The sequence below is a fragment of the Garra rufa genome, chromosome 9 (genome assembly GCF_049309525.1).
Source record: "Garra rufa chromosome 9, GarRuf1.0, whole genome shotgun sequence".
Classification (NCBI taxonomy): domain Eukaryota; kingdom Metazoa; phylum Chordata; class Actinopteri; order Cypriniformes; family Cyprinidae; genus Garra; species Garra rufa.
In genome coordinates this window covers 31,648,136-31,674,986 of record NC_133369.1, presented here as the reverse complement: position 1 = coordinate 31,674,986, position 26,851 = coordinate 31,648,136, and the positions used below count along the sequence as shown (strand labels likewise).

At 39.5% G+C, this 26,851-nt stretch overlaps 1 protein-coding gene across 2 annotated transcripts in view; it reads left to right on the top strand.

Annotated features, from left to right (window-relative positions):
- itga10 (integrin, alpha 10) overlaps nucleotides 1-26,851 on the top strand; it is a 74,996-nt gene that overhangs the window by 16,498 nt on the left and 31,647 nt on the right. The window contains exons 4-9 of one of the 2 annotated variants that reach the window (XM_073847058.1): nucleotides 126-235; nucleotides 328-416; nucleotides 9,209-9,323; nucleotides 9,414-9,541; nucleotides 18,700-18,848; nucleotides 25,721-25,871. In XM_073847058.1, coding sequence (XP_073703159.1) covers nucleotides 126-235; nucleotides 328-416; nucleotides 9,209-9,323; nucleotides 9,414-9,541; nucleotides 18,700-18,848; nucleotides 25,721-25,871 — 742 coding nt within the window. Of the gene's footprint in view, nucleotides 1-125; nucleotides 236-327; nucleotides 417-9,208; nucleotides 9,324-9,364; nucleotides 9,542-18,699; nucleotides 18,849-25,720; nucleotides 25,872-26,851 lie in introns of those variants that run through there. The other variant, XM_073847060.1, reaches the window with a different exon arrangement.

The window sequence follows — 26,851 nt, the reverse complement described above, 5'->3', positions numbered from 1 at the left end:
GTGACATCAACTCCAAATTGGTCTATAACAAAACAGGCTTATAAATACATAATGTTGCTATTCTTTCAAGGTCTCATTTATAAAGCTTTTTTGATATTCTGTGTGACTCATTGTTTTATGAACAGAATCTTGGTTGGTGCTCCATGGGATGGACCACAAAATAACAGGAAGGGGGATATTTACAAGTGCATTGTGGGAGATGAGATGAATTCCAATTGCTCAAAAGTTAACCTAGGTATTGGATCAACTCTATTTAATGACATTTAATGACTGTGTTGTGCATGTATTAGTTGTTTACAACATGTTGTTGTGTTTTTCCCTGTATAGGTGAAAATGCATTTCAAAACGTGTCTCGAAATCTTAAAAACTCTCATTTGGGGATGACGCTGACCCCTGCTGCTTCAGATGGCTTCCTGGTAAGATTATATTGAAAATTGCAGAGTCCAAAAACATCTCATGTTTGAGCACTGACATCACAGCAATATTTTTATTATTTAGTCATGTTTATGTTTTTATATATATATATATATGTGAGTAGGCATGAGTGTGTACGTATTTGTGGTATGGCGTGTAGAATGAGTGGTTATGAAATCCCCTACTCTGTCTTACCCAACCACCACCATCTGTCATGACCACCATCTATGTGCGTGTGACCACCTGCAGAACAGTGGCCACTATTGGAATGACACATTATAGAGTCAGGGTTTGTCTAGATGGGTGTGTATTCTTAACAGGACTGTGTGGGATACGAAATTAGAAATTTAGCAGAATGTGCTCAGTTAACCGGTTTTCATGCAGTTAATATAAATGGGAACTGGAGCTTTCAGGCTTCAGAAAAACATAGTGTGATAACATTTGCTCACCCTCAGGCTATCCAAGATGTAGATGAGTTTTTTTCTTAAAGGGTTAGTTCACCCAAAAATAAAAATACTGTCATTAATTACTCAACCCCATGTTGTTCTAAACTCGTAGGACCTTTGTTCATTTGCGAAACAAATTAAGATATTTTTGATAAAATCCAACAGCTCTCTGACCCTCCAAAGACATCAAGGGTCCTACCACGTTCAAGGTCCAGAAAGGTACCAAGAACATCAACAAAATAATCCATGTGAAATCAGTGGTTCAACCTTCATAATTTTATGAAGCAATACTCTAAAAAAAATGCTTGGTTAAAAACAACCCAACTTGGGTTATTTGGCAATCTAGCGCTGGGTAAATATTGAACAGAACACATGCTGAGTTGTTTTATATAAGTCAACTGTTGTTTAAAAATGATTATATTGCTGGCTTAAAATGGGCTGGATATTAAAAATCACTCACAGAATTATAGAGGCGACAGCAATAATCAAAAGATAAACGTTTAATATTAAGCAATAACACAAAAATACAAAATGTATTTTTGTGTGGACCCCCCACAAAAATATAAATTGGGACAAAAATATAAATTGAATTTATTTGAATTAATACAGCATAGTTTACAATATTACATACATTTAAACTTGCTTAACAAGCATTTTAGAGATAATTTATTTTTTTATTTTAATTTAAGTGTATTCAACCATTCTCTGTAATCACTTTTCACCGAAATAGTGCTAATTCTTGTGCCGGTGTGTCGGCGAAATCTGAGCCGATGATGGGCAGCTGTTCACCAGGGAAACTACGAACCTCAGACAACCGCCTCACATTTCACTCGTAGCTGAAAGATGCCGTGACTGACTCCATAACCTGCCTATAAACAAACAGTATTGAGATTAGACAAAATATTTTAACATAAAATTAAATGAAATTCAGTATTATAATGAATAAAATCAATTCGTTATGCAGGGCAAAAGGTGTTTCCATCATGCGAAACAACCGCTGCTGATGCAGCTGACTGACATCTCGTCCTTGTATGTTGCGTTGCATAAAATAATATAATTTACAGCAGAGTAAAGACTTTATAAATTAATTAAAATGTGTACAAACATTTATTTTGCTGAAGAAGTGCACAAAATCAGAGCAGCTTTGAACCTGCTCTCTTCTGTAGAGGAAGCAAAATACCCATGCTCTGACTAACTCAGCAGCTGGATTGTTTCGTCGGAGGCAGGCTCAACCCAATGGTTGGGTAGAAAAAAATAATAACCCAAAAATAACCCATTAAAAATGACCCAGCAGCTTAGTTACAGAAAACTACCCAGCACCTGGGTAAAGAATATTAAAATAACGCAATAAAATGACCCAACAAGCTGAACCCAGCATTTGGGTTTAAACAAAATAACCCTGCATTTTTAGGGTGTATTCACACTTGTCTTGTTTTGTTCAACTGAATCAAACTCAAGTTTGTTTCCCCCCTTTGGTGCGGATCTTTTGGGCAGGTGTGAATACAGCAATAGCACTCAGGTGTGGACTAGACAACCGTACCGAGACCCAGCTGAAGAGGTGGTCTCGGTCCAGTTCCTAACAAACTCTGGTGCGGTTGAACGGAAGAACCAAATTAATGGATGACCTTAGCACACGTGTGGTTTTGTTTACAATTTCTGGTTCACTTGCAAAAAGGGCAGTATAAAAGCGAATCACACCAAAAAAATTAACATTTTATCTGGTCCGGACCAAAGCAAGTGAACTAGTGGACTTTCCTGATGTGAATACACACTTAGAGTGTGGAACCCAGGCTGAACTTAGCATTTGGGTTCAAAAATATATATATATTTTAGAGTGTACGAGAATACTTTTTGTTGCGCAAAAAAACTAACCATTATGGTTGAACCACTGATGTCACATGGGCAATTTGTTGATGTTCTTGGTACCTTTTTGGACTTTGAACATGGAAGGACCCTTGCTGTCTATGGAGGCTCAGAGAGCTATCGGATTTCATCAAAAATATCTTAATTTGTGTTCTGAAGATGACCGAAGGTCTTACGGGTTTGGAGCGACTTTTCTGACCGCAAACCACAATAGCTCTTACCACACTGGAAAACCAATATATATATATATATATATATATATATATATATATATATAAACGAATTGGTTCATTTCTATGTAAAATGAGCAACCCCCCTCTGTTACGGATTACTTCATCTTGTTACCCAAATCACAAGATCATATGGTTATTGATGTGTCGACTTTATGAAATTAACAAGAATTTGCATATTCATATGTAGGATTATGCATTATTAAGTGTTTTATGAATATGTCTTATGAATTGTTATATTTATATCATTATTAATATTTTTGAGAATATGTATTCAATGACCTTTTGAGACATGACATGAGACTGTATGCTGTTGCTATGTTATTCTCGTACATTTTATCATATCTATCATTAACTCCGACAGACAGACTGATGTTCTTAGAACAAGAAGTACTTCTTAGTAAATGTGCCTTTTTACAGTTTGGGTTGGTGGACAAATATGCAAATTAATAACACTTTTGATCACGAGCTGAGACATGAGTATTGCGTTCTTAATCAAAATATAGAAATATTAACACACATTAATAATCATCTTGAAATATTAGATGTTTGGTTTTGTCTTATTGATTAAGCTACTCAACATAGTGCTGAATGCTTTATTCATCCTTCAAAGTATATGTTTCATCTGTATTTTTCCATCTATGTATGTGTGTGATGTCCGAAGCACAGTTCCGCAAAACGGTTATTCTTGGTACTTAATGAAGACAGTCTAGATGGACAATTAGATTAACATTAACACGTCTCGATGTCTCAAGATATAAATTAAACTAAAAAGGAGAAATGAAACTGCACGTCCACTCAACCAAGTTTATAATTACTAATCACGAGTTTATTCACGAGATGATGTATTGATGTATTTTCAACTGACTTTGACCTTCAGACTTCCTGAGTTGTCTGGTTTTAGGGTATAAAAAGTCTAGCAATTTTATTCTGGACAGATCGGAGACTTCAGACTTCTCAACCCCCTTTACTCCGATCTCAACTTTCTTCTGGGTGCACCTGAAACGGTCTAATTTTCTATTAGACTTATTTTTCTCAGATTTGATAATATTAATAGACTATTTAACTAAATTTGACTTTATTAATTGCAATTTGGCTTTTATGGAATTCTCAACTTTTGAGTAAATATTATTATTATTGCAATATATCTTATAATTTCTGCATTTGTATATCTTCTTAAAGAAGTATACTATTATTAAACAGATTTTAATTGGCTTATTCATTTAATATATACATTCCAATTAATGGATGTATGGACTTTTCATTGTATTAATCTTTCAGTTATGATTATTGTTTGGATTGTTGTCTATATTGCACTTCTGAAATATGTGCATTTTATTTGAAGATCTTTGAATAAATTGTATAATTATTTTGACTCCACCCGTCTGACTCAGAATCAATCATTTTACGCATCAGTTATTAAAGGTGCCATAGAATGCATTGAGAGAATATTTAAAATTGTTCTCTGATATCTACATAGAAGGTATATGGCATAGGAAAGGGCAAAAAAATCTCCAGAAATGGTTTTACAGGTCCATTTACAACCCTAGGATTTGCCCCTAGAATAAAAGGCTCTGTTTTTGCCTTATTTGGAAGCTTCATGAATATTAATGAGCTCTGCTCTGATTGGATGTTTCACAGAGCTCAACAGCTCGCACATGGATAAATATATATATATTTAATTAGGAGCTCTAGCCGCTTTTAATATGCAGTTTGTTGAATCTGCTCTGTGTAAAGTTACAATGCAGAGACACAAGTACTTACCACACAAGTTGAGCTGCTCATCAGTGATACTCGGGATCTGTAAATCATTCGCCATCATCAGGCAGTTATTTCTCCATCATTCACCATCATCAGCACAGGCATCTCTCTGTTTATGTGGTAAGTGAAATCCTATGTATTGCAATGTAACAGGCTAGCGCTAGCATTAAGCTTAAGTCCCTTCTGTGGCTTGCATTGTTTAAACGATGTGCTGACGTTACGGATGGTTGGGCGATGCAAATGTTGGAGGTGTAACTATTAACAATCTCGGCTGTAACACTGACTGTTTCGTAACAGTCGGTGTTATGTTGGAATTTACCTATTTTTCGCAAGTACTAGATTTATATAAGAAGGAGGAAACGATGGTGTTTGAGACTCATGGTATGTCATGTCCATGTACTGAACTGTTATTATTTAACTATGCCAAGGTAAATTCAGTTTTCCATTCTATGGCACCTTTAATGTTTTCAGACAGACGTCTGGCCACAGACAGTCTTTGTCTATATGTGTTCACTCTTGCAACACTACTCAAGTTTACAACATTTCTATTCCCTAAACCGCAATTAAAAGTTAGGCCTACAGAAAAAAAGAAATGTTAATCTGATTTTATGTTTGTCTTGAAAATGACAAACATATTCCTTCACATATTCCTTCAACCCAAATTAAAGGAGTAGTTCACTTTCAGAACAAAAATTAACAGATAATGTACTCACCTCCTTGTCATCCAAGATGTTCATGTCTTTCTTCAGTCATAAAGAAATTATGTTTTTTTGAGGAAAACATTTCAGGATTTCTCTCCATATATTGGTTATGGTGCCCCCAAATTTGAATTTCCAAAAAGCAGTTTAAAGGAAGAAGGGCCAAATCTAGCGAAACGATTAGTTATTTTCAAAACAAATTGACAATTTATTTACTTTTTAACCTCAAATGCTGGCTTGTCTTGTCTCTGCGATGCGCATTCATCTTTGAAGCTGCATGTAAACTGCATTTAGGAAGTTCAAACTTGGGCACCATACAAATTCATTATATAGAGAGAAATCCTGAAATGTTTTCCTCAAAAAAACATAATTTCTTTACGACTGAAGAAAGAAAGACATGAACATCTTGGATGACAAGGGGCTGAGTACATTATCTGTACATTTTTGTTCTGGAAGTGAACTAATCCATTAAGAAGATACATGTTCTTTATATGATGAACAAGTTTTGATTTGTCAAACTCAAACAGAACAAACTGTTTGATTCATATGGATTACCTTTACAGTCTCCTTTTGTACCTTTTGATGTCTAGTTGTGGTTGAATGGACTTTCAATGGGCAGAATCATTATTTTAGTAAGTTAAATAAGAGAACCACATCAATTTGTAAATGAATCATTAAGGCTACTTTCATTGAAAAAATCCAGTTCAGAACAAGTCATTCATAAACTGGACACTACTACTTCTCTTATCAATGCGCCAAGGAGAACTAGGTCAATGTCAGGATTTCCATAGAATAATGTAATTCTCTTCCAAAGACCTTAAAAGTTGAAATATAGTAGTCTTAATGAAGTACAACATCCTGATTTGCAGAGAAAAAAAAATCATGTGGGTTTGGAACAACGTTGATGATGACAGTTTCCATTTTTGAGTGAACTATTTCTTCAAGACATATATAATGGAAGAATGGATTGATAGATGGAGTGGGAGACAGAGACAAAAACAAGCTAAAACCTCACCTGACCCAAAACTCGACCCGAACAGTCAGTCTTCCTCTTAATATTCATGGTTTCAGCCTCTAAAATTCTTTTACCCGCACACACACTCTCTCTTCCACATACACAAGGCTTTTTGTGTCGTGGAGAACGCAGTGAACCAGATCAGTCCAGTTCTGGAGCCGCTCCGCTGTGGCTTTGGTGGAATTGCTGGGTGGTTTTCGCCAGTAGTCAGACTTTTTATAAGAGCGAGCGAATGTTTCGGCGGAGAGTCAGGCTATGAGCACTCAAACAAAAATATGTTTTTGTGTGTGTGTTTGTGTGACAGAGGGTTAAACAGAGAGCAAGTGAGCACAGCTTCTGGGATGGAGTCACACATAGTTCACCGTGGCGTATGCCAACTAAAACTAGCGCTCACAGCATGGATGTAATGAGCCCCACATTGTGGATTCAAGTATTACTAACCAAGGCGTCTAATTGAATGTACCTGTTTGAAGATTTCTGAGTCTGTGTTTGTTCCTTTGGTCAGTGCTATAACAGGATAGGAATGTGACTCAAGCCCTTTGTAATGACAGGCCGTGGAAAAGCCATAGCACCTCTCACCCTCATCGCCACTTCAGTTCTGTCTCGCACTCATTCTGTCCTTTTTCTTTTTCCTTTCTCCATCCTCCCATCCCTCTGTTATAGGCCTTCATAATAACAGGGTGGGGAGTCGCAGAACATTTACCCCCCTTCAGTCTAACCACTCCTTCCAAACCCGTCTTTCTTTTGTCTCATTCTCCCTCTTTCAACTCTTGGTATGTTTTCCTTTTCTCCATTCTTTGCCTCACCAATCCTCACAATGGTTTTTCAGGCAAATAAATGGTACGCTTTGAAGACGTACTATTTTTATGTGTTTTTTTGCCCTTCTACCCCAATTCCCTTCAAGTATTTTTAAATTGCTTCATTGCAGGAGCAGCCGCCAACTCTGTTAAAGCATTTATGACAATATCAACAGTTCTCCATATCGCTCCTTCTCATTATCCTTCTCTCTTCAGTCTTCTCTTACTAACCCATTTTAGTGATTATTTCCCAAAAAAAATCACAAATCTTCAAAATCTCATTCTTACAGAGAAAGAGACCCAAATAATCACATTTTTATGTTTCAGAAGAGATTTAACTCTTAATTAATATTAATATGATTTCAATATGAACTTTTAAAATTATTTATTGTTTTTTTTATTCTTTTAAGAGACAAAGTTTTGAGAATTCAATGCTATCAACTCAACAATATCATTCAAAAGTTTGTCATTGATGATAGAAGTCTTGTATTCTCATCAAGGCTCCATTTATTTGATCAAAAACACAGTAAAAACAGTAATATTTTAAAATATTTTTATAATTTAAAAGAACTGTTTTTTATTTTAATAAATACATTTTTTTAATTTATTCCTGTCATGGTATATCTGAATTTTCAGCAGCACATTCTAAAAAATTCTGGGTTAAAAACAACCCAGTGCTGGCTAAAATATGGACAAACCCAGTGATTGGGTTGTTTTGACCCATCGGTTGGGTTTAAATGGTTTAAACCTTCTGGGTAGTTTTATTTAACTCAAATAGCTCTAAACAATCCAAGCTAAGAAATAAAGGTCTTATCTAGCAAAACAATCAGTTATTTTCTTAAAGAAATTGTCAATTTATATACTTTTTAACCTCAAATGCTTATCTTGTCTAGCTCTGTGTATTCCAGTTTATGACAGTTAGGGTAGGTTGAAAAACTCCATCTCATTTTCTTCTCCAATCGTCCTACATTGCTGTTTTACCTATTTTTGTAAAGGGTGTATGATCTTCGTTGCATGTTCACTTTGTAAATTCTGGATCGGTACTTCTGCAGCGATGTAGGATGATTATTAAATTAATATATTAATATATATTTAATATATTTGTGAAACAAAGATACTTTTTTATCCGGATTCTTTGATAAGTAGAAAGTTCCCGAAGAACACCATTTAATTGAAATAGAAATCTTTTGTAACATTCTAAATGTCTTTACTGTCAACTTTAAAATAGATATCACTATTACATTCTTTAAAAAATTGTACTGACCCCTTTTATTGTCCTGCCTAAACAATGAAAGAGAAATGTCTGAGCAATAAAATATTCCTCTGTGCTTTTTCATGACCACTTTCTCTTTGCTTCTTGCTTTCTTTCTGTTTCCCTCTCCTACTTTCCCTGGTTCACTTCACTTCAGTAGATTTTATTGGTCTGACCAGCACATGCCGCTTCCCACTTTTTAAACACAAGACATTTGTCAGAAAAGGCCCAAATACCAGACTTAACATTTACACAGAGAATTTACCATTCAACACTAACAAAATCCCTAATTTGAGCACGTGTTCTGTGAGTGAATGCTGTTCATAATAAGAGCCAGTGCATCTTTTGGCATTAAAATAGTACTGTCAGAATTCACTAAAGACGTAGTGAAAAATGTGCACTAAAAAGGCGTGGACACAGATATTTTTGCGCATGACATTACTGAATATGCATTTGTAGGAGTTTTCCTTTTAGATGCAAAATCTGGAAAAAAGGAGAGTATTAAAATGAATATTAGAACGTTTTTTACTGCACATTGTTAGCAAATCACACACAGAATTTTCCCCTTCCACCAGCCCTAATATGGAATTGCTAATTGCTCTAATGCTAATTTGCCCTGTTTAGTAAAACTGACCCTAAGTCTGTAAGGTACCAGTAGTGTAAAGTATACAGGTGGTGCTACAGATGCTAAATGAGAATTGTATATACAGACTTTCTCCTTGTACTCTTTAGGCCTGCGCTCCACTATGGTCCCAGGAATGTGGTACATCTCTGTTCAGCACAGGAATCTGTGCATCTGTCACCAATGACATGGAGCCCAAGGATGTCATTGCACCCACTGCACAGAGTGAGATAAACATCCTCTATCTATCTGACCTGTTGGATTGAATGAAACAACTGCATTTAACTGAACTCCTTTTGTGTCTGTTTTTCACAGGATGCACCACTTACATGGATATAGTGATTGTTTTAGATGGTTCTAATAGCATCTACCCATGGTATGAGGTGCAAAACTTCCTTAGCAACATTCTCAGCAAGTTCCACATAAGCCCTGAGCAAATGCAGGTATGTTTTTTTTTAAATAATAAATTATGTAGTTTTGGGGAATTTTTATGATTACAGTTGAAGTCAAAAGTTTATATACACCTTGCAGAACCTGCAAATATGCTTGAATCTTAATACTGTGTTGATACCTGAATGATTCAATGATTTTTGTCCTGAACTATTAAACTGCCTGCTGTTCTTAAGAAAAATCCTTCAGGTCCAACAAATTCTTGTTTTTTTTTTTTCAGCATTTTTGTGTATTTCAACCCTTTCCAACAATGACTGTATGATTTTGAGATCATCTTTTCACACTGAGGACAAGTGAGGGACTCATATGCAACTATTACAAAAGGTTCAAACACTCACTGATGCTCCAGAGAGAAAAATAATGCATTGAATTTGAAGATCAGTGTAAATTTAAGTAAATTTAATTTATCTTCTCCTAGGAAACATGTAGATATATTCTGTAGGGAAGTACTAAATTAAAGAAATATCATATTTAGGCAAAATAAGAAAAATGTACTCATTTTCATTCTGATTAAAAGTTTACACCCCTGGCTCTTAATGCGTCATTTTTCTCTCTGGCGCATCTATTGTAATAGTTGCATATGAGTTCCTCAGTTGTTCTTAGTGTAAAAAGATGGATCTCAAAATCATACAGTCATTGTTGGAAAGGGTTCAATTACACAAAAATGCTGAAAAAACTAAGAACTTGTAGGACCTGAAGCTGTGGATCATTCAGGTAAGAACACAGTATTAAGAATCAAGGGGATGTAAACTTTTGAACGGGGTCATTTTTATAAATTCAACTATTATTTTCTCTTGTGGACTATATGTAAACGTCTTTTATGTGAAATATCTTGTATATACAATATGTTTTTTTCTAGATTTGGCTCTTTACACTCAAATGTTTGTTTTTCATGCCTGAAAAATTCTTGACAATTAGTAAAAACCAAAAAGGTAATATTGCTTTAGTTAGAAAAGACTTTTTGTGAGTGCAAAAATGACTTTTAAAACATCTTCCGTTTCTTGTCCAGTTATTACAAATGATTTGAAAAGTTATGGAAAAATTGTGGAAATTAATTGGTCAGAATGTATGCATACATTAGCAAATTGAGTAAGCAAAATCTTTACTCTCAAACTATGTGCTTTTAGGTACCACAGGCCTGGCTGAGGTTTTGACAGATATGTAGAACTGCCTTTTAAATTTAAATCCTGTCATCAGGAGCTCCAATACCGATCTAGCTTTGAAGCTTTGAGCCAATATGAGTGACTGCGAGGAACAGAACCACAAGCCAGTCCGCAGAGAGAAATGAGCCCAAACAGAAACAGCACTGGCAGGCTGGGGAAAATAAATGACTATATTAATGCGAATAGACAGAAGTTGCGGTTTCTAGAGTAGAAGGACAAAGGGGACAGAATTAAAAATGTATGAATGTATGCTGTGTGAAACCAGAATATGATAAAGAGAAGATGGACTGATAGATGCATGGGTAGATGGAGGGATTAAGAGAGAGATTGATATGTGTGTATCTACGTTCTTGGCATGGGTTTGTAATGAGAGTTATTTAAGGCGGTAGGCAGGCTGAGGGCAACACGAGGTAAAAGGAAATTCCTCTGGTTTGTGGAGCATTTCTTGCTCCAACAGATTTAGGCCTTCAAGTTGGTGGAGCAAAGCACATAGTGGAGATGCCAATCTCATCTAAATCTCATTCTGGCATTATCCACTCTGTACAAATTACTGCTGCTGTGTGACTTACAGAAAATTACCTCAAACATCTGACTTTTTTCTTTTTGTAATAGCAGGGCCCCCCAAATATGAGGATAAACTAATGAAGGACCCTCTATTTACAAATAGCACAACCCCCAGATTCAGGCTGTTGGTTGGGACAATGCTACTATGTTCAGGATGCTCGCACAAACACCTCAATGTTTTGAGAGCACCAGAGAAATGTCTTCATAATGTTAACTGAGCTGTAACCATCAGAAATGATACAGTATCTCACAAAAGTGAGTACACCCCTCACATTTCAGCAACCATGTTAGTATATCTTCTCAACAGACAATACTATAGAAATTAAACTTGGATATATTTTAGAGTAGTCAATGCGCAGCCTGTATAGCAGTATAGATTTACGGTCCTCTAAAAAATAACGTCTCAGGTTACGTATGTAACCCTAGTTCCCTGAGAATAGGGAACGAGACACTGCGTCCTCTAGAGGGCGCTTTTGGGGAACGCTGCAGCGTGCCTCGAGTCTGAAGAATGCATAGAAAAACTACATGAAATGGCCGGCGCCAGCGTATGACGTCACCGCGGCGCGTCAGTCGCTGCCGTTGCGTCACTACCGGGCGACCATAACATAAAGAGGCGCCCGTGCAACACAATACATCTTCAAAGTCTGAAGCTTTATCGTCCGAAGCATGGCGAAGAAGCCTAGAGGACGCAGTGTCTCGTTCCCTATTCTCAGGGAACTAGGGTTACATACGTAACCTGAGACGTTCCCTTCCGAAGGGAACTCTCACTGCGTCCTCTAGAGGGCGCTTTTGGGGAACGGTATACCAACACTGCCATGCTGAGGGGAGTGCATGCTAAGCCAGCGAGCACTAAGCAACAATTCTGAGAGGAATTGCCCCTACTAGGACGTGGTGACGGCTGTCAAAACGTTACCCCTCCCGGCCAGAGGCCTGACCTGTTACCCACTTACCAGACTGGGTAGAACCCAGGGCACAGCTCAGGCTTGGAATTATAGTAATTCCTTCTGAGGGAAACGGCTAAGCTTCGATGGAAACTTAGACTTGTCAGAACCAGAAACTACCGCAACATAGGGCCTAGTTCCCTCAGGAACTGGCTCCCATATGAGGGCAGAAACCTGTCCTGGGTCCGTTCAAAGGGCCACTAGTAGTGGCGCGCCCTAATAGTGGATGGTCAGCAGACATCAGCTAAGATATCAAAGGAGTCGAACCCAGGGAACCGGGGTTGTGAGCCGACTCCAATAGATGGGAACAAGGCAAAACGTGTGACCCATACCAAAAAGGAATTTAAAAGAGGAACCCAAACTTGGTGGGAACCTACCAACACGTGGATTTTATAGAAGTGCCCCAGGTGTGTGTGCACTTACCACACTTGTGGTTTTAACTGGAAGACGCCCAGGCATAGCGTGGGACGCTTACCGACATGATCGGATTTAAGGAGAGTGTTTTCCCAGAGGGTTTCACTATCAGCTCCATGCCGTCTGAAGAGACGGAAAGGGAATAACCCTGAAGGTGAGGGGATTGCCACACTAACCCTCCCCTGGACAGAAGCTCGCAAGCTATCTGTCAACAGAGAAGAACATGGAGCTGAGACCATCCTGCAATAGTGGACGACAGTAGAGGACAAAAATCCTGACCCTGATCCACAGGGAGGATCGCTTCTCCAGAAGGGGGCACTGCTGTCTTTTAAGGAACCCTTAATGAAAAGGGGAAGCGTGCACAGCCCGGTCCACGCGACCTGTATGAAGGTCTGGCAATCTTACGAAGGTGGGTTGGCGCTCATAGAAGACCCTTCCCAGAAGGGGAGCTGCACAACCGAACAGGAGCGAATGCTCTCACTGTTACCCTTCATAGAGGGGAGCATACATCCAGAATAAAGGCTGGAGAGTAGAAACCTGAAGCATGACGGTCAAGCTCCTACCCTGGGAAACAGGGAGGAGAACTTGGCCACCAAGGAGTGGTGCTCTTATAAGTGAACCCTGGAAAGGGGGCACGCCAACATCCTTGTAGCAGGTCCATAACTCTCAAAGGTCTGTCCCTGGTAGATTCCTACCCTCAGGAGGGAGGAAGCATTCAGTCCTGGGAGTTGCTCTGAAGGAAACCCTGAATTAGGGGAGCTCAGGTCCGTTCCAGCAATCCTGCGCACAGGGAGGAACGTGAGCTCTTAACCTTAACAAACCCATTCCTCAGAAGGGGGAGCACTCAGTCCTGGGAAGTTGCTCTGAAGGAAACCCTGGATTAGGGGAGCTCGGGTCCGTTCCAGCAATCCTGCGCACAGGGAGGAACGTGAGCTCTTAACCTTAACAAACCCATTCCTCAGAAAGGGGAGCACTGTTTGCCTTGAAAGTTTCTGGGAAGCTCCGAAATGAATAAGGGCAGCTTCCTAGTTCAGACACTTCGTAAACCTTTCCTCAGAAAGGGAAGTGGAACTAGGCCTGGGGAGCGAGAATCGATCCTAAAGTGACGGCTTTCTAAGGTGTTAAACACCGAAGGATGCTCAAACCCTCTGTAGGGGAGACATTCGACAGCCTGGGTGTAGATCCTACATCAAGTGCTGCTTCAGCCCTCAGGCTTAGAATGAGGCGACTTGAAGAGAGTCTCAAAGTAGCGCTCAGATAAAAACCCTTTCCTCAGAAAGGGGAGCGCACACCGAGAATCAAGACCCCAGCTGGAAAGCGTGTCACCAGGTGGTGCTCAAATAAAAAACCTTTTCCGCAGAAAGGGAGCAACCAAACCTGCTCCGAGTCCGCAGCGAGCGCTCCGGACTGCTGGTACTCCTATGTAAGTGAACACCTGTCTCAACAGGTGTAGACACTCAGTTTCCATAGAAACCGTATTTAGGAGAGTACACGAAGCGGATCCTCGCACGCAGGCCGTCTGCAACAGAGTTAAACATACTAGTGCAATCTTAAATATAAATATCTTAAGATGCTTACCTAGGGAGAAAGGAAAAATTTCCTTTTGCTCGTTTAACCACTGAAGGGGGAAGCCCGATTGTGCTGGAACGAGTGTTGTGTAGACGGACACCACCATACAACCGGAAGGGAGGGGTGCTCCGTTGAGATGTTTCCACATTCCTTTTCTGAGGGAAAAACAACACGCAACCCAAACCCTGCAGGCAACACGCCTATCCAGCCATAAGGGGGGCGTAACTAGGGAGTTATGCTCCTGTCTCAACAGGACATAAGTCTACACTAGGCCTGCAAAGGACAGCATAAACATACCAAGGGCAAACCTAAGAAAAACTTAGGGAGCTTACCTTGAAGAGGACAGAGGTCCTATGTGTAATATATGCTGTAAGGGTTGGTTTACCGCACAGCCTGTGGAGTGGAGAGGGCAAACACTGCCGTAACCTTAATCCATAGGATCAGAGGGGGCGTCTGCCGTAGACTCGTCGTATTTCTTCTGTGAATAGAGAAAAACATACACAGGTCTGAGACAGTATGAAGTTCCTTCACGTAAAAAATGGATCATACTCACCCATTTAAAAGCATCCTGTTTCATAGAAAGAGGCGGGTTTTTTTTTTTCAGAGACCGCCTGATTCCAGACCATCCGAAAATTAGGGTTCTATACAGGTAGAACCCCCAAAGGACATCATGGGTCCGGGGAGTGCAGGAAGCTTAAATGGAGACAGGGGAATTAATATGGCGACCCGACTGGACCGAGGGAAGGAGAGGTATTACTCTGACCCCTGCGAGAATTTTGTCTCGCTTGGATGACTTCCCTGAAATCCTGTCTGTCACCTCTCGATCCGCGTCGCCTCCTAGACCTGCTCGCAGGCGGGGGAGGAGCGCGGGATGCAACACTAGCCTTCTGCACCTACCTCCGTTCCTCAGAAGGAGGCGGAGCAGGACCCCTGTGGTGTTCAGGGCTGAGACCTGGACCTTCGAGGGATAAAGGATTTTTCAGCAGATCGGCTGGGTAGGCTTGGAGCACTGCCATGGTGTGCAGTGCACCCACCGCCTGACCTGCTGCTGCATACGCTCTGCCGTTCAGCAGGGCCGGAGAAGGCAGAGAGGGAGTCTTGAGAGAGAAAGCCCGCCCTGTGGAGAGATAGCATCTCTTCCACAAGGGGCGTCCTCTCATAGCCGTGGTCGCGCAAACCCTCGATACTAGCATAGTTCGCAATGGACGAACTATGAATGCGCGCCGCGTACGGCTTTTTCCAGACCCTCTCGATTTGAGTATGAAGATCGGGAAGGAATGGGAGACTCACCAGAGCTGGATGGTTATGGCCTGAAAAGATATCGCTCGTCAAGGCGACCCCGCGGCGCTATCTTTCTAGCCCGCTTCCACAGCAGGACAAGCCTGGCCGTGGTGCGGTCCATAACCTCTGGCAGCTCTTGGTATGCAGGGCAGGAAGGTAGAGAGGATTCAGCCTCAGCGTCTTCATCCATCTCTAGCATTTCCTGCTCTTCTTGGGTGGAACCCAAAAGAGCACTTGCTCCTGGATCTGATGACGTCAGCGAAAACGCACCATCATCAGCTAGGAGCCTGTCGTCGTCTCCGGCTGGCGAGAGAGAGAGACCCCTCTCAAGATCGTCAGCCAGTTCCACTTGCGAGCCCCACGAGCTCAGTTTCCTCCGTGCCTCGGCAACGGCAGGACCCGAACCGCGAGGGGCAAGTGGACGCTCATCTTTCCTCAGAAAGAGAGACAGACGAGACCGGAGCTTCTTCAGAGAAGCGCTCATAATGTATACACAATGCCCCCTCAAGGACATCGCGTGTGTGCTCTTAGCCCAAACAGAATATCGCAAAGATCATGTGTGTCATCAGGTGTCAAATAACGCGGACACGGATGAACACACCGTTTAAACGACTTGCTAGTGCTTGCCATGATAGTAGTTCAAAGAAAGGATTCTTACCGTTTCTTCCCATGCACATCCAAACCGGGAAAGCTGAAGACAGCGAAGATGTATTGTGTTGCACGGGCGCCTCTTTATGTTATGGTCGCCCGGTAGTGACGCAACGGCAGCGACTGACGCGCCGCGGTGACGTCATACGCTGGCGCCGGCCATTTCATGTAGTTTTTCTATGCATTCTTCAGACTCGAGGCACGCTGCAGCGTTCCCCAAAAGCGCCCTCTAGAGGACGCAGTGAGAGTTCCCTTCGGAAGGGAACTACATACAGCCATTATTGTCAAAATAGCTGGCAAAAAAGATAGTACACCCTAAGTGATAACAGCAGTATGTTGTTTAACCATGCAAAGCCACATGTCCTATTCATCATGTGTATGTTTTTGTCTGCTTGACAGGACTATACAAAGTTGTGTATCTTGTATTAGAGAAATTAAAATTAGATGCTTTAAGTACAATTTTCTCATACTGACCACTGACCACTGGATGTTCAACTTGGCACCCCATGTTGCTCTCCACAAAGATGGCCAAGGCTGTTAGAGGTTCAGTAACACCCTGAAAATACACTACAGTGGTCAGGGTCATACAGAGGTTTTCCAAGATGGGTTTCTATTTGGAACAAGCCTTGCAAGGGTCGATCAACAAAGTTGAACACTCGTTCTGTGCATCAGGTACAGAACCTGGCTTCAAAAAACAGATGTGTGAGTGCTGCCAGCATTGCTTTAAAGCAGAGGTTCTGAACTCTGGCCCTCGAGGTTTTCGAGAGTTTACCTCCAACCTTGATCAAACTCACCTGCCTGTAACTTTCTAGTAATGATGAAGAGCTTGATTAGCTTGTTCAGGTGTGTTTGATTAGGGTTGGAGCTAAACTCTGCAGGAAAATGGACCTCGAGGGCCAGAGTTGAGAACTCCTGCTTTAGGCTACGTTTACATTAATCCGGATACATTTGAAAACGGAGTTTTCATTTTGAAACGCTCTCCGTCCACACTAGCGTTTCCAAAAGTTTCTCATCCACACTGAAACGTGGGAAAACATCAAATTCTCCTTACTGCGCATGCGTAAAGCCTCCAAAATTATACAGACGTAATAAGTTTTCATGCAGTTCTTCTGGCGGGATAATTTACGGAAATATCTCATCATCCACTGACGCGTCTATATCGCGCTCATTCATATTGTATCTGAAAAGCAGTTGTCCTCATGTTTTTTTCAGGACAGCAAAAGTAAATGTTCTGTCATCATTTTAGGACTGCAATTTGAAGAGTGTAAAAGGTAAATCTCTTTAGCAGCAGTGTGACAGTGAAAAGCACAGGCACATACTGGCACAATTACATAGATATCTATTGGTACAATATGCGTCACATGACTAAATATGCGTCATCGTTTCCAAAAGCCTCCGTTTTCACAGTCCACACTACAACGTGAAAACGGCGTTTTCAAATTTATCCACTTTGGCCGGAGTTTTTAGAAATAATCGTTTTCTGTGATAAAAACGGGGTTTTCGTGTAAATGAGAGGCCAAACCGCAGGGAAATATCTGCGTTTTCCCTTCGTGTAAACGGGGCCTTAAAGGTTGCAGAAGTAGAAGGTCAGCTCGTCAGTGCTCAGACCATACGCCGCACACTGCAACAAGACGGTTTGCACTGGCGTCATCCCAGAAGGAAGCCTCATGTAAAGCTGGATCACAAGAAAGCCCGCAAACAGTTTGCTGAAGACAACCTGTCCAAGAGGAAGAGTTACCGGAACCATGTCCCATGATCTGATGAGACTTGTTTGGTTCAGATGGTGTCCAGCATGTGTGTCGATGCCCAGGTTAAAAGTACCAAGAAAATTGTGTCTTGCCTACAGTCAAGCGTGGTGGTGGTAGCATCATGGTCTGAGTGCTGCTGGTACTGGGGAGCCGCAGTTCATTGAGAGAAACATGGATTCCATTATGTACTGTACATTCTGAAGCAGAACATGATGCCTCCCCTCCAGAAACTAGGCAGAACGGCAGTTTTCCAACATGATAACGATCATAAACACACCACCTAAATGAAAACTGCCTTGCTGAGGAAGCTGAAGGTGAAGGTGATGGGGTGGCCAAGTATGTATCCAGACCTGAACCCTATTAAGCACCTGTGGGGCATCTTCAGGCGTAAGGTGAAGAAGCATCATGTGTCTAACATCCAGCAGCTACGTAACGTGATGTCATTATAAAGAAGTGGAAGAGGATCCCAGAAACAACCTGTGCAGCTCTGGTCAATTACACGCCCGGGATGATTAAAGCAGTGCCAGACAACAATGGTGCTAACACAATATATTGACACTTTGGACAAGTTCACTTAGGGTGTACTCACTTTTGTTGCCAGCTATTTTGACATAATGGCTGTATGCTGAGTAATTTTCAGGGGACAATAAACCTATACTGCTATACAAGCTGCACATTGACTATAAAATATATCCAAGTTTCATTTCTATAGTATTGTCCCTTGAGAAGATATAAAATGGTTGCTAAAATGTGAGGGGTGTACTCACGTTTGTGACATACTGTATGTATCACCTTTCAATTTACTGTTTGTGACTGTGTGTAGGTAGGTGTCCTGCAGTATGGGGAGATATCGGTCCATGAGTGGTCTCTCAGGGACTATCAGACAACAGAGGATGTGGTTGAAGCCGCCAAGAACATCAGTCGTCAAGAGGGACGGGAGACCCGAACCGCATACGCCATCCAAATGGCCTGGTATGGTGACCCACTGCTCATTCAAAACAAATGTAGCACAGCCCACTGTTTTACTCCTTTATAATTTACATTCTGACCTTTCCATGATCCCCACCACATCCAGAGATAATGTAAAGTATGTAGCATAGTTGAGGCTATCTGGTCAATAGTGCCTTTGTTTTTATGTTGATGTTTTTGAAGGTGCCTCCTCAGAACTGTAATTCCATTCCTTCCCCTGAGACTCTCATGCATGAGCAAAGATTTGTTTTAAGAGACTCGTATTCATTGCACTCTGTGTCCCATTCACACTCTCACCATTCCTGTAATGTCTGCTTCTGTCGTTCTTCTTTATTGGTATCCCAATACCGACAGACACATATACACACATGTAGGACACTAACCATAGCTGGCACTTGCTGACCACAAAAGCAAAGGCTCACAAAATGAAACTCGTCTCAGATTTTCAGTGACTGCTGGGAAGAAACATTCTACTGTCTACAAATGAGATTTGAACAATCCAGTCTAATTAAAGTCAAGCTATGCATTTTAGAAGGGCCATATCATGGAAAACAGAATTCCACTTCATCCTTTGAAATTAATTATTAACACAGAACTCTGTCTTTAATATATTTATTGCCATGGGAATAATTGCATTAGAATTTTAATAGGATTGTAAACCAAGAAATTTTTCAGAACCAAGTGTATTTTTTTAGTCTGATTCTTAAACAAATTGCTCCTGAGTCAGTTAGTTTTAATGAATCAAAAACATACATGTACAGTGCAACCAGTGTGGTCTGATTCCTGAATAAATTGCTTGTGTGGGTCGGTTTGTTTTAGTGACTCGACAACATAAATGTGCAGTGCGACCAGTGTTGTCTGATTCCTGAACAAATAACTCTTGTGAGTGGTTTCATTTTATTGAATAGAAAACATACATGTACAGCACGATCAGTGTAGTCTGATTTCTAAATAAGTAACTCTTGTGAGTTGGTTAGTTTTAATGAATCAACAACATAAATTTACAGTGCGATCAGTATAGTCTGTTTCCTGAACAAATACCTCTTTTGGGTCGGCTCATTTTAGTGAAACGACAACATACATGTACAGCGCAACCAGTGTAGTCTGATTCCTGAACAAATAACTCTTGTAAGTTGGTTTATTTTAATGAATCAACAACATAAATGCACAACCAGTGTAGTCTGATTCAGGAACAAATTACTCTTTTGAGTCGGTTCATAATAGTGAATCCACAACATAAATGCACAACCAGTGTAGTCTGATTCAGGAACAAATTACTCTTTTGAGTCGGTTCATAATAGTGAATCCACAACATAAATGCACAACCAGTGTAGTCTGATTCAGGAACAAATTACTCTTTTGAGTCGGTTCATTATAGTGAATCCACAACATAAATGTACAGCACAACCAGTGTAGTCTGATTCAAGAACAAATTACTCTTGTGAGTCGGTTCATTATAGTGAATCGACAACATAAAAGTACAGCACAACCAGTGTAGTCTGATTCAGGAACAAATTACTCTTGTGAGTCGGTTCATTATAGTGAATCCACAACAGAAATGCACAACCAGTGTAGTCTGATTCAGGAACAAATTACTCTTGTGAGTCGGTTCATTATAGTGAATCCACAACATAAATGCACAAACAGTGTTGTCTGATTCAGGAACAAATTACTCTTGTGAGTCGGTTCATTATAGTGAATCCACAACATAAAAGTACAGCACAACCAGTGTAGTCTGATTCAGGAACAAATTACTCTGAGTCGGTTCATTATAGTGAATCCACAACATAAAAGTACAACCAGTGTAGTCTGATTCAGGAACAAATTACTCTTGTGAGTCGGTTCATTATAGTGAATCCACAACATAAATGCACAACCAGTGTAGTCTGATTCCTGAACAAATTTCTAATTTGAGTCGGTTCATTATAGTAAATCGACAACATAAATGTACAGCACAACCAGTGTAGTCTGATTCAAGAACAAATTACTCTTGTGAGTCGGTTCATTATAGTGAATCGACAACATAAAAGTACAGCACAACCAGTGTAGTCTGATTCAGGAACAAATTACTCTTGTGAGTCGGTTCATTATAGTGAATCCACAACAGAAATGCACAAACAGTGTAGTCTGATTCAGGAACAAATTACTCTTGTGAGTCGGTTCATTATAGTGAATCCACAACATAAAAGTACAGCACAACCAGTGTAGTCTGATTCAGGAACAAATTACTCTGAGTCGGTTCATTATAGTGAATCCACAACATAAAAGTACAACCAGTGTAGTCTGATTCAGGAACAAATTACTCTTGTGAGTCGGTTCATTATAGTGAATCCACAACAGAAATGCACAACCAATGTAGTCTGATTCCTGAACAAATTTCTAATTTGAGTCGGTTCATTATAGTAAATCGACAACATAAATGTACAGCACAACCAGTGTAGTCCGATTCAGGAACAAATTACTCCTGTGAGTCGGTTCATTATAGTGTATCGACAATATATGAGTACAGCACGACCAGTGTTGTCTGATTCCTAAAAAAATAACGTGAATTAAAAACAAACAGTTTAAACAGTTTAGTATGATTCCCGAATAAAAAAGTCGGTTCTTTTTAATAAATCAACAACATACAAGCAGTGCAATCAGTGTAGTCTGATTTCTGAAACAATTGACTCTTATGAGCTGCTTTTTTGAGTAAGAAACATAGAATACAATCTATGTAGTCTGTTTCCATAACGAATGGCTCTTGTGAGCAAATAGTTTTAGTGCCCCATTTCCAAACAAATAACTCTTATGAAATAACTCTTATGAAATGTTTTCTTCTTTAGTAAATTAGAAACATACAGTAAAAACTATATAGTCTAATTCCAGATCCACTGACTCTTATGAAACATTTTTTTTAGTGAATCAAAAACAGTGTAGTTTCTTATAATCTTGTTAGCTGTTTCTTTTAAGTCTAAAATCTAAAAACACTGAATCCTTCATTTTGTCTTGCACAGAAGTTCATGGACTTTTTTTAGTTTATACCAGGTTCTTCAGCTCTCTTACTCTGTGAGAGTTTGTTTATATGCTTGTGGTGTGTTTCTTTGTGTTTCTACACAATTAAAGACTCATTTAAGACTTTCCACTCTCTGTAAGGCACACATTAGACAGACACACTCTCTCACGGTAGATGAAGTGATAGCAGTACTTGGCTGAGGTGAGGAAGGTTGTCACAACATTCAGGTTTGCTGAGGGAGAGAAAGAGAAGGAGAGCTGGCTCAGCAGAGCCGCAGGTGTGGTTACCATCCAGTAGACGCAGCCTTCGCCCGCGCAGCTGTTCAAACACATGACCATGTTCATACAGTACATTCACACACTCTAACATGAACGTGAGAGAATTCTAATATAGTAATTAATTCAAACTCACAGTAAAATGAAAGAGAGTGTGAGTTAAAAACCACATAAGTCCAGATGCAGCACTCAATAAAAGCACAGCAGCCTTTAAATAACACCAGCCACAGCAATTAACAGACTTATTTGCTCAAATCACTTTCCCTGCAGCTTTCTTTCTTTCTTTCTTTCTTTCTTATTATCATGTCGAAAACAGCTGGGTAGATTTTTTTCAGCTTTCTTTTATGAATAGAAAGTTCTGAAGAACAGCATTTATCTGAAATAGAATATTTATAATGTCTTTAATGTAAAGATGAATGGTATATTGTATAATGGTACAAAATAATTTTATTTCAGATAAATGCTGATCTTTGGATCTTTCTATTAATCAAAAAATACTAAAGAAAATACTCAAATGTTTTAAATATTGCTAATAATAAATCAGCATATTAAAATGATTTCTGAAGGATTATGCGACATGAAGACTGGAGTAATGATGCTGAAAATTTAACTTTGATCACGAATAAATTACATTTTAAAATATATTTACAATATAAAATATATTTGAAAAAATATTTATTTTAAATAGTAAAGAAATTTTACAATATTACTGATTTTGCTGTATTTTGGATCAAATGAATGCAGGCTTGGTGAGCAGAAGAGACTTATTTAAAAACAATAAAAAGCTTACTGTTCAAACTTTTGACTGGTAGTGTATGTTGAACACAAAAGAAGATATTTTGAAGAATTTTGAAGAACCAAACAGTTGTTGGTCACCATTGACGTCCACAGTAGGGAAAGAAATACTATGGAAGACAATAGGGACCAGCATTCTTCAGAATAGTTTTTTTATGTTCAAAGAAACTCATACGGGTTTGGAACAGGGTGAGTAAATTATGAAAAAAAATGTTCATTTTTTAAGTAGGACTTTAGTACACCTTTATAGGTAATTTCATAATTAATTCTACTGTCATTACAAATTTATAATGATGAAGTTGCAATTTACCACACTCTAGTCTTTTTTCATTAATATTATATTATTTGCAAGTATTTTTTTTATATTCTTTTAAGATTTGAAACATGATACAAGTGCACATTCAATACAATTCAGCACACTCTGTTTTCACAAGGGTTTTTGCTTTCTTTCTTTCTAAAACCCTTTAAAAAAGTCTTCATAATCACCAAAATCAAACTGAAACATCTGCATAGCAAATTCTGTATCTTTCTCGTAACAAAGAATTTTTTCAAGATTTTCTCCCTCACAGAATCCTGTGTATAAATATCTTTACAGAACAAGCTTTTCTTCTCCACCATTAAAACCTTGCCTCTATTTTTCACACACCACATCAAAACAGTGCCTCGCTCTTTTGTCAGTCCTCCTTTGTCCCTCTGTGTGGAAAATCAGAGTGCCAATTTCTTTCTCACATGATTCTGATTCCATCTCAATTACAGATAGTACATTTAGAATGATTTTTGTGTGTTTATTCACTATTTTTTCCTTCCTTACTACAGTACATCTACCATTATTCTCCTTCCCACTCTTTCCCCTATCCTGCTTTCACTGGATGTGATTAGGCGTAAGGCTGCTGGTTGTTTTTAAACTCTGCACTCTTGCGGGCAGCCACATAGTTATATTTAGCTAGAGTCTGGACGACCGCCTGAAAATCACTAAGTTGACTAACGCTGGCTGTGCCACGAAACTTACATCTTGAAAAATGCAGGTCACCCTCACACAAACAGCACAGAAACCTGCTGCATGTATCATCTGCTTCGAACATATGAATTATTTGCATTAGTTTATGTTTGAGTGAATTTTTAAAAGAAATTTAACCAAGTTTTCAGACTGATATAGGTCTTAAATTTACAGGAATTACTAAGGGTCCCAAAAAACTTAACTTAAACTTAAAACTTTAGCCACACTTAAAGGAATAGTTACCCCAAAAATGAAAATTCTGTCATTTTTTATTAACCCTCATGTCGTTCAAAACCCTTCAGAAAATACATTAAGGTATTCTTGATTAGAGCCCTGCACGGGCCTTAAATCTAAGCCCTAGCCCTGCCCTGGCCCGAGACGCACAGGCTGTAGCCCGGCCCGTGTCCGATAGCTTATCAAAATTTTTGGCCCGAGTCCGACCCGAAGCCCGTCTTTTTTTCCGCCAAACAGCTTATACTGTTACAGCCATTAAAATAGACCAGATTCGTTTTTAATAGAAAGTTTATGTTTTTTCGTTTCGGTTTTTTTATCAGAACAATTTAGAGAAATGTTTGGAGTTTTTTGTGTGTGTGTTTGTTTGTTTTTTAAATGTAAGTTTTAGTTTTTTTAAGTGACATCGATATCCAAGCGGTATGTGGTCCACAGTGAGTTTACTCAATTTAACCTATATATCAAATCAACACTTGACTAGTCTACAATGCAGTCCACAGATATAAAACAAACATCAATATATCACAATGTTAGATTTAAAGTTTATTATCACCATCTCAGAACAAAGGCATTTCGAACAGGGCAGGCAGCTCTGCTGCGCAAAACCGGAACATACAAAGTCGCAGTGGTAAAGTAAACGAATAATGAACAAATATATAAAGAATAAATAATAATATAGAAAACTCCAAAAACACAACTTTACCACGTGGCTTAAAATCTCTGTGCTGCGCAGAGTATGTAAGCGGAGTGGAACGGCAACAATTTCCCCCCGCGCTCCTTGCATTTAATATTCGCTCCGCTCCAGCTCCACTCCTCGCTCACTGATATCAGAAACACCGCTCCGCGTCAAAAAAATAATTAAGTATGTTTGAAATGTAACAGTCCTGTTCATAAAATATAATTAAATAAAATAACAGGAGAGTTTCAAACATAGTGTGCAATATTTGTTCCAACCACAGCTAATTATTGTCAGCATTAAAAGAGTATTGCTGCTTTATCCAGTGCAAAGTTTGTAATGAAAATAATACGTTTTCGTCAGTTATTTTACCTACAGATCACATTATTTCTGATTTGAGTGATCCATCTCTATCAAGCTAAACATGTTTAACATATGATTTCCTGCTTAATGTGCAGTTATATTACGGACCATTGGCATGAATTGTACTCATGATGGAGCGGTGGTGCAGCGCTCTTGATGATAGTGAAAACCATGACGCTCCGACTTTTAAAAAAATCCGCTCCTTCCTCCATTCAAAATCACACCGCTCCACTCCGCGCTCCGCTCATACTCTGCTATGCGCGAGTTAGGCATCCCTGGCGCTTCCGGGGACCGCACGCATTAAATCTCATTAAACTTTCTTTTTTTTTTAAGTTTTTTTCTAAAGCAGGCCCGAAGCCCGATATGCGTGCAAGTTATGACGTGAAAACTGGCCCGAAGCCCGGCCCTAGGGGCAAAAAAAAGTCGGGCCCCGACGGGCTCGGGCTCAAATGCAGGGCTCTATTCTTGATCAATTTAATGTGCCCTTAACTATTGAAAAACCTTAAAATGTTTAACTGTTGTCTTTTTCTCACTCGTGTCTAGCACTGAGGCCTTTAGTCCAGATAGAGGAGCGAGGGAAGGGGCCACTAAAGTGATGATAGTCGTGACAGATGGAGAGTCCCATGATGGCGAAGATCTTCCCGATTCCCTGGCTGAATGTGAGAAACGTAACATCACCAGATACGCCATCGCTGTAAGTACAAATATGCATTCCTACCATAATTAAACCTGACCGGGCTGGAAAAACCTACAACCCCTCCTAAGAAAACCAGCGAGCAGCAGAGTGTATGCTTGAATATCAGATCCCCACTTAAACTAACCATAATTGGCACTGGTCTATTTTCAGTTTCTCTGCTCAGCTCCACCCGGTTCTCTCACTCTCTGTCTGTGTTTCAATGATAAAACTGTCTTCCCTCATTCTTTAAACAATCATAACCACATTATTTCTGCTCAGAAATAGACTTAAACGGGGTTCCTTGCCATCAGAAGAATGAACCACACCCTGAAACCACTCGACACTGACACCCTGGGTGGGTCAATGGGCAGGCGACACTCCTTTACTGCCACCCTAAACCACAACAGCACAAAAAAAAGACTAAGTGAAGCTGCCACCATCAGAGCTTAGGGTGTAGCCAAAATGGCTTATTCACCTTATTAGACTGTCTAGTTGTTTGTATTTTAAAAAATACATATTCTAGTTAATTTATAAGGTATTCGTTAGTCTACTCAATTGTCTGTCTATATTTACGAGCTCATGTAACGGAGGCCAACTAGTAAGTGCTGTGCAGGTAAACCTCACTCCCCGATCTCAAGAGACGCACTAGCGACTGACGCTAGAGGTTGCAGCCTTTAGCCTCCTTGTTAGTGCGTCCGCCTCCTGTGCCGGAGACCCGAGTTTGAGACCAGCTCGGAGCGGGTGCAGTAGCACCCGGATGTGAGGGGTTACACTCACATTTATCAACTTTTAATCGTTTAATTTCTTAAATAAAAATATATTTCAGCATAATTTAGGGGGTCTTAGGGGGAACAAATACCAGTAATATATATATATATATATATATATATATATATATATATATATATATAAATAACATATATATGTAACATATATATATTATATCTACATATATTATATCTACAATAAGTGCAAATACACTGAAAAGTTTTAGGATT